The 13,535-nt window shown below is 36.2% G+C and overlaps 1 protein-coding gene across 3 annotated transcripts in view; it reads left to right on the top strand.

Annotated features, from left to right (window-relative positions):
• Positions 1-13,535, top strand: part of Trim33 (tripartite motif containing 33) — a 122,582-nt gene that overhangs the window by 26,292 nt on the left and 82,755 nt on the right. For all 3 annotated transcript variants that reach the window (XM_078027055.1, XM_078027054.1, XM_013363938.4), the window contains exons 2-4: positions 10,640-10,758; positions 11,359-11,503; positions 11,664-11,796. In XM_078027055.1, coding sequence (XP_077883181.1) covers positions 10,640-10,758; positions 11,359-11,503; positions 11,664-11,796 — 397 coding nt within the window. The remainder of the gene's footprint in view (positions 1-10,639; positions 10,759-11,358; positions 11,504-11,663; positions 11,797-13,535) is intronic.

The following is a 13,535-nucleotide window of genomic DNA, read 5'->3' as shown; positions in this document are numbered from 1 at the left end:
TTTTTTTTCCCTTTCCCCTCACTTCCTCTTATATATAATTTTGTATAACAGTGAGGGTCTCCTTCCATTTCCATGCAATTTCCCTTCTCTCTCCCTTTCCCTCCCACCTCTCATCCCTGTTTAATGGTAATCTTCTTCTCATGTTCTTCCTCCCTGCTCTGTTCTTAGTGCAGAAGCGTCTTTGTTCAATATAATATCATTTGTCAATTTTTGTTCCCTGTCTTCAATGGTTACGTCTTAAAATTTGATTTTCCTGGCTACTAATTTTCTTCTAAAGAGTTGTCATTCCTTTTTCCAGGTCTTTTAATTTTTATACTATCGAAATTATGTTTATTTGTAATTGCATTTTTATAAGAGTTCTGAGTCCTTTTTAAAAAATTTGTTTTTTTTATATATACATGACAGTAGAGGTATATTTTGACATACTATACTTACAAGGAGTATAACTTATTCTAATTAGGATCCCATTCTCTCTCTTGTTTTTTTTTTTTTTTTAAATTCAATATTCACCTCTGCTTCATTGCTGTAGCCTCTGCCATAGCCACCTCTTCCTCTGCTGCCTCCTCAATTAGTTTTGCCTTAGTAGGAGAGAATATGAGACAACAGGTCCCATTTTCTGATTGTTCAGCTTGGTTGCCCTCAAGTTATGGAACCTCCTTAAATGGGATATACTTGTTCTTAGCCTATTCGTGAGTATGGCTTCTTTTACAGGGTCAAGTTTGGCCATGATTATGTGGTTAGTGGTCATTGGTGAACCATTAGACCAGGGTAGACATGATACATTTTGTTTCATCTGCTCTGTACTGATACTTTTTGAAATTTAATGTCTTTTCCAAAGAGTTGCAGTGCCTCTACTGTTCCCTGCTCAGCTAATATAGCTGGAGTTAGAGAAGATGACCTTTCATAATTCTTTCATGCCTGATAAGTCTGTTAGTGCAGAATTCAAATGACCTCCTAAAGAAAACAGTAAATAAGCAGTTTACTGGATCTAGGCAGCCATGGAATTTGGGTCTTCATGGTTATGAGCTGAGATTTCATGGGCCATTATAATTCTCTGCCTCCTTCTGGCACAAGAGAAAAGAAAATCTAGTTGTATGCAAGTTTAAAGCACACATGTGCACATGCAGACCAAAGCCTTGCCTTCTGTGAACATATATCATTATGAAGAATTATTTCTGTTCGGTTTAGTGAAAAATCAATTTTATGCAATGTTCAGTAAACTCTTTGTAGGACCAGATAGTAAATATTTTAGGCTTTGTGGACTGCATACAATGTTTATAGATTTTTCTCTTTTCCCTTAAAAATATAAAAGTCACCCCCCCCCCCACACCTTTTGACATACTGGGGATTGAACCCCAGGGCCTCAGTCATTTTAGCAAGAGCTCAACTACTGTGTTATATCCTCAACCCTTTTTATTTTGAGACAGAATCTTGCTGAATTACACATGCTAGGTTTTAATTTGCAGTCATTCTCTTTGCTTCTCTTTATTATCAGCTCTTATCACGGGGCAACGAACATTTTACATCTCCAGCTCCTCATGCTAACAGCTGTCTGCTGTTACCTCCTTTGCTATAAAATCTCTAAAAAATCAACGGGCCTGTTGTTTCAGAATCTAGTTATTTTCTCTTTTTGCCTTCATGCCCCTTAGTTAATACATATTTCTTCTTAGCTGCCTATTGTTGCCTATTGTTGGGTACACATAGGGTGGAAATAGAGATGAATGGACATAGTATATGGTGGAGAGAAGAATTTGCTTAAGGATGATTATACCTCTCAAATTCAGGGCTGTTGGCACCTCTTGACAATCTTATTCTCCAGCTTTCCGTTCCCTGGGTTATTTAATTCAGACTTTCAAAAACTCAGTCCACGGGCTGGGGATGTGGCTCAAGCGGTAGCGCGCTCGCCTGGCATGCGTGCGGCCCGGGTTCGATCCTCAGCACCACGTACCAACAAAGATGTTGTGTCTGCCGATAACTAAAAAATAAAATATTAAAATTCTCTCTCTCTCTCTCTCTCTCTCTCTCTCTCTCTCTCTCTCTCTCTCTCTCTCTCTCTCTCTCTATCTCTCTCGCTCTCTCTTAAAAAAAAGAAAAAAAAACTCAACCCACAAGGAGTTTCTCATTACTTGTACATACTCCTCTTTAAGTAGGGGCCATAAGTGATAAATCCCCTCAACTTCTTTTTCCACCTGAAAATGTATCTTTTTCATTCATAATTATTTTCTAAGAGAAAGGAGAGAGTTGTTGATTGAAGGTTGATTGAAGTGGCTGCTGGAGGGTATCAGCAAGGGAGGCTAGGGGTGACTAAATAAAAAGATTGTTAGGTTCAGCCCAAGAGTCTGCTAACATTTAAACATAGTGTGCGCTGGTGCGGTGGCGCATGCCTGTAATCCTGGTCACTCGGGAGGCAGAGACAGGAGGATAGCAGGTTCAAAACCAGCCTCAGCAACCCAGTGAGTCCCTAAGGAACTCAGCTAGACCCTGCTTCTAAATAAAATACAAAAAGGACTGAGGATGTGGTTCAGCGGTTAAGTGCCCCTGGGTTCAATTCCAGGTACCAAAAAACAAAAAGCGCAAAAAAAAAAAAAAAAAAGTATGCAATTCTAAAAGTAAATCGATAAGAGTGATGACAAGTTGACCATAAATGGAAAAGTAGTTTGATTCTTGTTTCAGTTATACATATATGTTTGTATACTTTATTTTGATGTTAACATGGAATTTGCAGTTGACAGTGTCTGAAAGCCATCTTCTAAATCTGAACCTTCCTTTTCTTCTGATAGACTAATAAATATTGGTACTGTCTTTTTAAATTTCTTTTGGTGATGTTCAAGATTAAACCCAGAATTTTGTGCGATTTAGACTCTGTAGCTAGCTACATCTCAGTCCGAGGTATTGTCCTTGACATGGTTTTTCCTTAGTAATCATAACTCCTTATCAGATTTGAATTACTTATGTACTGGTGGGTTTTATACAGATTCCTCAGATTCACAACTATGCTAGTTAAGTAGGATGTACTTAAAGCCTACTCATTACAAATATTTTGGTGAAAATACATTTTTTTCATTGAGTAATTGTGTAATTTTTCATGGATGACCCACACCAGAAACTACAATTTTGAATTTCTTTCTTACTGTAACTAATACTACTCCCATCATCATGAAGTCATTTATTGTGCCAGTTGATTTTTCCTCATCTCTAATTATAATCATCTATATTACTATGGAGTCTTAGTTTAATCTTATTTTGTTATTAATAGACAGTAGACCAACTTTTTAACTAGAAAGGTAGGTTAGCATAGTTTTTAAGAGCTCATTCTGTAATGAAGAAAATGTGGTTTATATAAACAATGGAGTATTATTCAGCCATAAAGAAGAATGAAATTATGGCATTTGTTGGTAAATAGATGCCACTGAAGACTGTCATGCTAAGTGAAATAAGCCAGATCCAGAAAGTCAAAGACTAAATCTTTTCTCTGATATGTGGAAGCTAGTCCAAAATAAAGCGGGGTAGGAGAATTCCACTAAAATAGAAGAAAAATCAGTGGAGCAGAGGAAAGAGTTGAGGTAGAAGGTGGAGGGATGGAATAAGGGAAGAACAGTGGAATGAATCTGACCTAACTTTCCTATGTACATATGTGAATATCCACAAGACACTAATTAAAAAAAAAAACTTTTAAATAAATAGGAGAAAAGTCAGTAGAGACGAGGGGAGAGAATGGGGAAGTACTGGTGACTGAATTAGAGCAAATTGTATTCCATACTTTTATAATTATGTCAAAAGGAATCCTGATGTTATGTGTAACTAAAAAAAAAAAAAATTAAAAAAAGGACTCATGTTGTAGTCCCTCACATCTTGGTTTCAGATGTTGCCTGCCCTGCTGGGCCCCCTCCACCATTTATATCACCAAATGTCCTTGAGAAAGTTTCCTGGTCTCACTGAACCTCTTTCTCCTTAAAAGTGTGGAGAGTCACCGAGAGTCACTGAACCTACTTTAACAGGTCTAAATGAACTAATACATATTAATTTTATAGTAAAATCTTACATTAATGTAAATGTAATTTGACCATGATTGGCTCCTTTCTTTAGCAAAGCCTTCATTCTCAAATGGAAACTAGAATTCTTGAGTGAGGACAGAAGTGCAGGATATAGCAAGGTTGAGCTGGGAAACATTAGACAAGGGGCATAGCAACGGAAAGTAAAGTTCACATCTGCAGTAGTTTTTTTTTTGGATATTTTTTAGTTGTAGTTGGTCACATACCTTTATTTTATTTATTTATTTTTATGTGGTGATGAGGATTGAACGCAGGGCCTTGCACGTTCTAGGTGAGTGCTCTACAGCTGAGCTACAATCTCAGTCCCTACAGTAGTTTTTATAAGTCAATTTTTGTGAATCAGGCTGAAAAAATTTGTACCAACCAGCAGAGATTTCTTGGAATTCTTTTTTTTTTTTTTGTACTTGGGGTTGAACCCATGGGCACTTTACAACTGAACTACATCCCCAGTCCTTTTTATTTTTTTCAAAGTTATTTTAAATTTTAATTTTAATTTTTTTTTTTTTTTTTTTGTCGTGCTAGGGATTGAACCCAGGGCCTTGTACAAGTGAGGCAAGCACTCTACCAACCAGCTATATCCCAGCCTCCTTTTTTTGTTTTGGGACAAGGTCTTGCTAAATTGCTGAGGTTGCCCTTGAGTTTGTGATTATCCTATCTCAGCCTTCCAAATTGCTGGGATTATAGGTATGCACCATTGCACCTGGCTATTCGTGGAATTCTTCGCCTGTGCTTTAGAACAGTTATTCTTAAAGTACTGTTCTCAAAGCTGTAGCTTCAGCGTGGCACCTAGTTGTTGTCTTAATCTTTGAAATTTGTTATTGGCTACTTAGTAAGGCTTCCACAGACTATATTCACTTTCTAACAACTTGACTATTTTATATGACCCAATTTCCAGGCCCTCAGATATTGTGTTAAGGCATTGCTTTATTGTAGTTTTCTTCTTGTTTTTCTTTTGGAGGTGCTGGGAATTGAACCCATAACTTTGTTAGGCAAATGCTGTACCACTGTATTACATCTTCATGTCCAGCTCAACCCCCCATCTCTTAGTACTAGGGGTTGAACTTAGTGTTTTATGCATACTGGGCAAGAACACTACCACCGAGCTATGTTCCCATGTCTTTTAATTTTGAGACAGGGTCTTAAACTTGAGATTCTCCTGCTTTAGCCTCCCAAGCTCCACCCCCCCCAAGGTTGTATAATAAATAGTAAGCCTAGAGGTAATTTTATACTATATTTTTAGTGTACCTCTGTTTTGACTGTTGACTGTCACATGAGGTTATGAATGGAATTTTCCACTTATGATCTTATTTTGGTTATCAGAAAGTTTTGAGTTTTGGAGCATTTAGCTTTTAGAATTTTGGATTTAGACTCTCTAAGTCCCGTGAACAGAAGGGCATTTGGATCCATTCATTAAATCATGATATTTATCTATATAAATATCTATATGCAAATTTTGATATCATGTACCATGATATAGACTGAAGAATGTATATAGACACGATACAATACACAAGTGTGCACAATTATACATAAAACAGACAGGAAACAAAGATTTGATAACTTAAATCCTTATAGGTAGGTAAAAGAACTATTATATTTAACCCTTTAGAAATTAAAATAGAGCCTGTAACAGATTTTTATAGTATGACCCAGACATGAAAGGGGCTTGTGCAGTTTATAGGAATAGTGTCTGTCAGTTATGGTGGGCACTGAAATCAAAGGTTCAGGTGGCCACTCATCCTCAGTGTGGGCAGATTTACGTCCATCATCACCACTGTTTATTTTCCATTCTTAGGACTCTTCAGAGGAAAAGAAGACTTTTACATATTGGATCTTTTCATTGTCCTTCTTTGTCCCTAAACCTAGAATTTTTATTCCCTATTTCCTTTCCTCCCCTCCCCTCCCCCCTCCCTTCCTTCCTTCCTTTTCTTTCTTTTCTTTCTTGTTCCTGTTACTGTAATTAAGTTCTCCCCATGTCCTCAATTCCTACACCTTATTGGAGGTTTCTTGTATACTCCAGGTACTCTGTGCTCAATCCTTCTTACTGGGGATTTCTTGCACATTCCCCATTCCCCTTTCCTAGGTATGGTTTCATGTTTCTGAATATAGTCTCAATTCCTCCCTTCATAGGGGTTTCTTGCACTCATGTCTTAGTAACACTCAAACAGCCTCTGGTATATCCTGACCACCAAGGAAGTACTCTTTCTTGAGAATAGATTTTACCTACCTTGGTCTATGCACGGAGTTACCTTGTCACTATGATGCTTTTTTGGGGTCATTTTTTGGCCTCAGGGATTACAGTTTCCTTCCCCACTCTGAAGCCACTATGTCAAGGCAGTTGGGTTGTGTCTCCTGTAAGGAGGAAGTCCTCACAACCCCCTAGTTGACTTATGGAGCCCCATGTTGGGCACCAAAATTGTTAGAAATACCAGGAATTTTTCAAAATTGTTAGAAGTTAACAATTTCTAAATATCATTTCTAAATTTCTAAATAAACAATTGTTAGAAATTCAAAATTGTTAGAAATACCAGGAGTTTTACAAAATAGGTAGAAACACCAAGGAATCAAACACATGCTCGGAAATAGCCTGGCAATGTGAACTACTTCTGCTTAGAAGGGCATGCTACTGTACCTGGCTAGCTAATCCCAATTAAGGCTAAATAACTGTATTTTGAAAATAAGCCATTGAATTTTTTTGTTTGTCACATGACTTATTGTGGTTAACTCTTAAGTCTGGTGAGGATTTTAATCTGTAGGACACCTAAATCCTACTCCATAGCTTTATAAAAGGAAGTTATTACAACTTTTAAACTTTGTTGCCTTGTTCTCAGCAGTTGTATGGAATGATCTTGTGTGGCCTACTTGAATCAGTGCTGCATTGCTTGGGCAATGTAAAATTGCTTGGGCAGTGTAAAATAGCTCTTATTTTAAATGCAGACATTTATATAATTTTAAGATTTGTTGATAATTAAAGAAGCATATAACAAAATGATCCCTAAGCAAATTTCAACTGTCTTGGGGATCAGTCATACTGGTTGCTGTGCAATTTGTTCTTATAGATTAATTAGTGGGGTTTGCTGATGTCTTTAGACTTGCATTTATTACCTTATGTCTCACTGGGACTTCCTTAATCTCATGTTTCTGAATTGCAAGCTTCTCTGAAAAACTTTTCAGCAAACGAGTCTTTCTTAGGTGTATCCTTGTGTTTCTGATGTACACTAGGAGGGGTTTCTTCTTCACTATTCAGTTATCCTTTTCCATTTAAATTCTCTTAAAATTGCTACTTGTTGATTTGTGTGCCTTGCCCCTTTGTCCACCTTCAAGTTTTTTTTCCAGGGTTAGTGTGTTAATCTTCTAAATTTCTTAATATTTTAATGGGGATTTCGAATGAGAAAAAGGTGAATTTGTGTTGTCAGCCTGCTAGATTAAATTGAAAATTTCAAAGAACCCGAGAGCTTGTTGATCTTCAAAAGAAATAGAATAACTGGGATAACATTGAATCATCTATTTACACAGGAATAATGAGTACTTTGATCATATTGACATTCCCCCTACCCCTGTATTAGGATTTGAACCCAGGGGTACTTTACTACTGAGCCATATCACCAGCCCTGTTCTTTAGTTTGCTAAATTGACCATGCTGGCCTTGAACTTGCTGAGGCTGGACTCTTAACTTGTGATCTTTCTGCCTAAACCACCTGAGTTGCTGGCATTACAGGTGTGCACCACTGTGCCCAGTATCTTTTTTTGTTTTTGTTTTTGGATGCTGAGGATTGAACCCAGGGCTTGTGAATGCTAAGCAAACATTCTACCATTGAGCAACATACCCAATCCCAATTTGAGTCTGTCTTACTGTGAGCATAGACTGTTGCTCCATATTTTGTGTTCTTTAACAAAAATATTCCTTTAGTTTGGTGTTGCAAGGTTTACATTAACTTTTTAATAAAATAGTTGTATATGAACACAACACATTTATTCATTTATTTATTTGGTGCTGAGAATCGAACCCAGTGCCTCACATGTGCTAGGCGAGTGCTCTACCACCAAGCTACAACTCCAGCCCCCTACATTAACTTTTAAAATATTTTTATCTGCAATTATATGTGTGTATATATACATATATTATGCTATCTTTTATAGCCCCTTATCTTTAGTGAACTTTATGTATGCTATCCTTTTTGCATCTGTTTTTCCATTCTTAGTTGAATTGGGTTGTCCTGTCAACTTGGAAAATGATAATCTAATAGAAGGATTCTCAGGACTCAGAAAACTGCTAGACTCCTGTTTTGTCATAGTGAAAGGATACGTATTGAAATTGGCGAAGACTAAAGGTGTCCTAGAGAAAGAAGATGCAAACTCTGAGATGTTCCCTTCTAGTGTAGTTAAACTGTTAGGTACTTAACTATCCTAGGAAAAAACGTGGGACAGTACACAGCATATTGCCAAGCAGGGAATCTCACCTGAGCCTTGGGATTGAGGGTTTTTATCAGGGGATCAATCTTTAAGGGATGCAGCCTCTGTATAACTGACAGCAGCAACTATGGATGCCAGTCCCCTCAGAAGTCAATATGAATGCAGTAGTCCTCTGGTATACTAAAACAGGCATTCTCCCTAGTCATACTATTGGCATAAACCGTCTGTCTAAAAGTACTTGGTTGCCTGTAACCTCCAACACGCTAAAAACACTCTTACTAGGCTGGAGTTGTGGCTCTGTAGAGCTCTTGCCTAGAGCATGAGAGGCCCTGGGTTCAATTCTCAGTACTACATTAAGATAAAGGTATTGTGTCCAACTACAACAAAAATAATAAAAAAATAAAAACTCTTATTCTGGCAGCCCATCCCATTGGTTCAAAGGTCATCTCCAGTTCTGAGACAGGCCTTAAGAATGTGCAAAATTTGACTAACTCAGGCCTGCCAAGCAAATACTTTTTTGTACACTATAAATTCATGTTTATTCTTTAAGACTCCAGGTGAGCATAATCTCTTCAGCAAAAAGCTACCTTCTAAGAGTTAATTACAGCTGGGTGTGGTGGTTTAGGCCTGTAATCCCACCTATTCAGGTGGCTGAGACAGTAGGATTCCAAGTTCCAGGCCACCTGGGTTAAAATAGTAAGACCCTGTCTCAAAATAAAAAGGGCTAGGGATATAGTTCAGTGGTAGAATGCCCCTGGGTTCAATCTCCAGTGAAACCTCCCACCCCCCACCCACAAATAAAAATAGTTGCTCCCATATCTTTGCCCCTACAGTTAATTATACTTATTTCCTTTATAATCATTCTATTTATTTTTCTTTCTTTCTTTTTTTTAGAGAGAGAGAGAGAGAGAGAGAGAGAGAGAGAATTTTTCAATATTTATTTTTTAGTTATTAGCGGATACAACATCTTTGTATGTGGTACTGAGGATCGAACCCGGGCCGAACGCATGCCAGGCGAGCGCGCTACCGCTTGAGCCACATCCCCAGCCCATATTTATTTTTCTTAAAAATTTTTTATAGTTGTAGATGGACACAATATCTGTAATTAATTAATTAATTAAAATTTTAGTTGTTGATAGATCTTTATTTTATTTATGTCTTTATATGTGGTGTTGAGACTCGAACCCAGTGCCTCACACATGCTAGGCAAGCACTGAGCCACAATCCCAGCCCTCTTTAGCTCTTTCATAAAGGCAAGGACTATGTCATTTTCATTCTTATCTTCAATTTTATTGATACATAATAGATTGTTGTATTGACTTTGGTGTTTTTTTAAAGTTCCTTAAACTTTAAAAAATGTTATGTTACCTCAGCAGTTTTGGTAGTATAAATGAATTTCCCACAGTAGCATAAATTAAAGTATCTCTAAACCAAGTCATAATTTGAGGTTATAAGATTGTATTTTAGTTTTCTATAGCTGCTGTAAACAAAATAACCATAAACTTGATGTCTTAGAACAACACATATCTTACTTATAGTTCTGGAGGCTGAAAGTTTGAAATCAGTTTTAGGTTTGCCTAAAGCCAAAGTTTTGGCAGAATTGATTCCTTCCACAGGTTCTGGTAGGAGAAAATCTGTTTCTTTGTCTGTTCCAGCTTCTAGTGGTCCATCTTTCCTTCATCTTCAAAGTACAACACTTTAATCTCTGTTTCCATTACCAATTGCCTTCTGCTTTTCTGTAGTCTAATCTGCATGTACCTCCCTCTTATAGAATCAATTCATTACATTTAGGGCCTTTTGGGCATTCCAGAAATATTTCTAATCTCAAGGGCCTTAATCTAGTCTCATCTGCAAAGTTCCTTTTGCCCGGTAAAGTAACATTTATAGGTTTCAAAGATAAGGATTTCTTTTGGGGCCATTCTGCCAACTGCATCTTACATAATAAAAACAAAACAAAACAAAACAAAACACTGTTTTGAGGGCATATTAACACTTGTTTTCTCTTTCCTCTAGGGTATCCCCCGCACCTGAAATAACTCTGGGTTATATTACATAGTTCTCTTGTTGCTCATTACTTTGATCTTGTGTGTGATAAATGAATGCTTTTGATCATTCACAATTTCCTTTTATTTCTTTTGAAGAATATTATTTAATGTTGCCACTTTGTGTTGTAGTTGGTGTAATACGGTGCCCAGTATGCCGCCAAGAATGCAGACAGATAGACCTTGTGGATAACTATTTTGTGAAGGACACATCAGAAGCTCCTAGCAGTTCTGATGAGAAATCAGAACAGGTATGCTTCTCAAGTTTTCTTTATAGTAATGTCTTGATATGAAAATGTAAATCATAAGAAAAATGTGTTTGGATAGTTAAGTAGTTTAGGATAGTACTGCTATAGATAGGTCTGTTTCAAATTGAAAATAAAGGATGGCTCTCTACTCTCAAACATTAAATAAAACTTTATTTTATTTATTTATTTTTTAAAGAGAAAGAGAGGGGGACAGAGAGAGAGAGAATTTTTAACATTTATTTATTTTTTCTTAGTTCTCGGTAGACATAACATCTTAATTTGTATGTGGTGCTGAGGATCGAACCCGGGCCGCACGCACGCTAGTTGAGCGCGCTACCGCTTGAGCCACATGCCCAGCCCTAAATAAAACTTTAAAAGTCAAGTTTTGCATAGACTTTGTATTCTAAGCCTTAGATTTTTTTATTACTTAAATGTTTGATATATAAGGAAAAGGATTTTGTTGAAGATAAATAGATAATAGAATAATTTTATTCTTTGGATAGTGAATTAACCAGTGTATTTGAGACCCAGTTAGAAAGTTTTCCCTATTTTATTTTGTAGATCTCTATTTGGTAAATTTAATATAGATCAATATTCTTTCAGGTATGTACTAGTTGTGACGACAATGCAAGTGCCGTTGGCTTTTGTGTAGAATGTGGAGAGTGGCTATGTAAGACATGTATTGAAGCACATCAAAGAGTAAAATTCACTAAAGATCACTTGATCAGGAAAAAAGAAGATGTCTCAGGTAAGATACATGTGTTTTTAACCTTTTTCTTTTGATTCTATACAATTTTTCTACTTTTTTATAAGTTTTGGATACTAGCATCAATAAGAATTAAGAAAATTAGTCAAAATTTTTATTATGTTTAGTTAAAAAACTAATTTTTTTAAAAATTTTGCTACAGAATCTGTTGGAGCATCTGGTCAGCGCCCTGTTTTCTGCCCTGTACACAAACAAGAACAGTTGAAACTCTTCTGTGAAACATGCGATAGATTGACATGTAGAGACTGTCAACTATTGGAACACAAAGAACATAGGTACAGAAGTCATACTCAATTATTGAGTGCTTAAAAATTACTTATTCTTCTTAAAGCAAATATTGACCCCCAATTTTGTCCCTTAGCATTTTAAATCTAACTTTTGTGTGTTTTATTTCTTAAAGTAGTGTGTGTTGATTGATGAATTATTTGTTTTCATGTTCATGTCTAATTGACTGTCTTATGAATATTTGTCAATGTATCATTATGTAGGGTTGGGTTTGCAAGAATGGAATTATATTATTTATTTGTTGTTCTTGTGGTTCAAATAAGCTATTTCCAACTGTAATGTACTTAGATTATGGATTATAATCTGTAAAGCAATGTCCTCATGGATGGTTAACTGACATTCTCATAAATACAGCTAATTGATATCTAACATCAAAGCATAAATATAGATTTCAAATTAGATGTGTTATTTGCAGGAAACTTAGGAATTTATAAACAGCTAAATAAATATAAGCACTAAGCTTAGTTATTCTTTTAATACACAACTTTGTATTTTAACCATATTTTGTCTTGAGAATTAGTAATATTTATTCACTCATCATAAGTCCCTTTCATCTGAACTGTTTGAAACTGTACTGAAAGTCTTAAGTCAGGTATATAAGAAAATTCTTATAAATTTTCCCACCTTCCATGGCACCTTTGTATTACAAGTAAAAAAGATTATTTAATCTATCCATAGTCTAGAATTTTTGAACATGTTTTTATTATGTTTAGTTAAAAAACTTTTAAAAAACGATTGTTTCAAAGAACAATGTTTCTAATGGATGGAAATAAGTTTTATGAATCTATTGTCAAGAAAGGTTAGGAGAAATTAGTTTAACCATACTTAGGTTATGTGTGTGTGTGTGTGTGTGTGTGTGTGTGTGTGTGTGTGTGTATGTATGTGTATGTATATGTCCCGAGGCCTCACTGTGTTGCTTGTGTAGGCCGGCCTTGAATTTGCAATTCTCCTGCGGCAGCCTCTTGAGTAGCTGGGATTGTAGGTGTGTGCAACTGTATGATTTCTTTAATGAATTAATTCATGTTAATTGGATCTGATAGTCCTAATTGCTAATAATCATTGCATCTTTACTTTGTGTCAGGCACCCCCCCTCCAAGTCTTTTTTATTTTTTTTATTTTGAGACAGGGTCACACTAAGGTGTTGAGGCCTGCCTTAAACTTGAGATCCTCCTGCCTCAGCCTCTTGAGTCACTGAGATTGTTATAGACATTCGACACCACACCCAGTTTGTGCCAGGCACTTTTCTGAATGTTGAATGCTCCTTTAATTCACAGCAGCTATTCATGAGTTATAAGTACTGGCATTATGACTGTTTTAAAGGGAGACCATCTCCCCACAGAAAGCTTTAGTGGTCTGTATAGGGTCCCATAGTAAGTGCTAGAATCAGGATTTAAGCACTCACATTCAGGTTTCAAAACTCTTCTTAATCTCTGTGCTCATTTCCCCCCATATGGTATATAAAGTACAGTAGATAGAATATCTCAAATTTGATTGTAAAAGGAAATGCTTTTTGTTCTTTTTTTAATGGCAACTTTCACTACTCTAAAAGAATACTTACTAATCCTGTATTAGCCTTAGTTTGTTCTGTTCAGAAGTGTCTTATTTTACCTGGAATGTGGCTAATATTTTACTTGAAGTGACTAATCTTATGGATGCCTTCACCTTTAGGGACAAATCCTATCTGTCTGTCTATTTATTTATTTAGTTGTAGTTGCACACAATACCCTTG

This window comes from Ictidomys tridecemlineatus, chromosome 11 (genome assembly GCF_052094955.1).
Source record: "Ictidomys tridecemlineatus isolate mIctTri1 chromosome 11, mIctTri1.hap1, whole genome shotgun sequence".
NCBI classification, from domain to species: domain Eukaryota; kingdom Metazoa; phylum Chordata; class Mammalia; order Rodentia; family Sciuridae; genus Ictidomys; species Ictidomys tridecemlineatus.
This window is presented reverse-complemented; position numbering and strand designations above follow the sequence as displayed.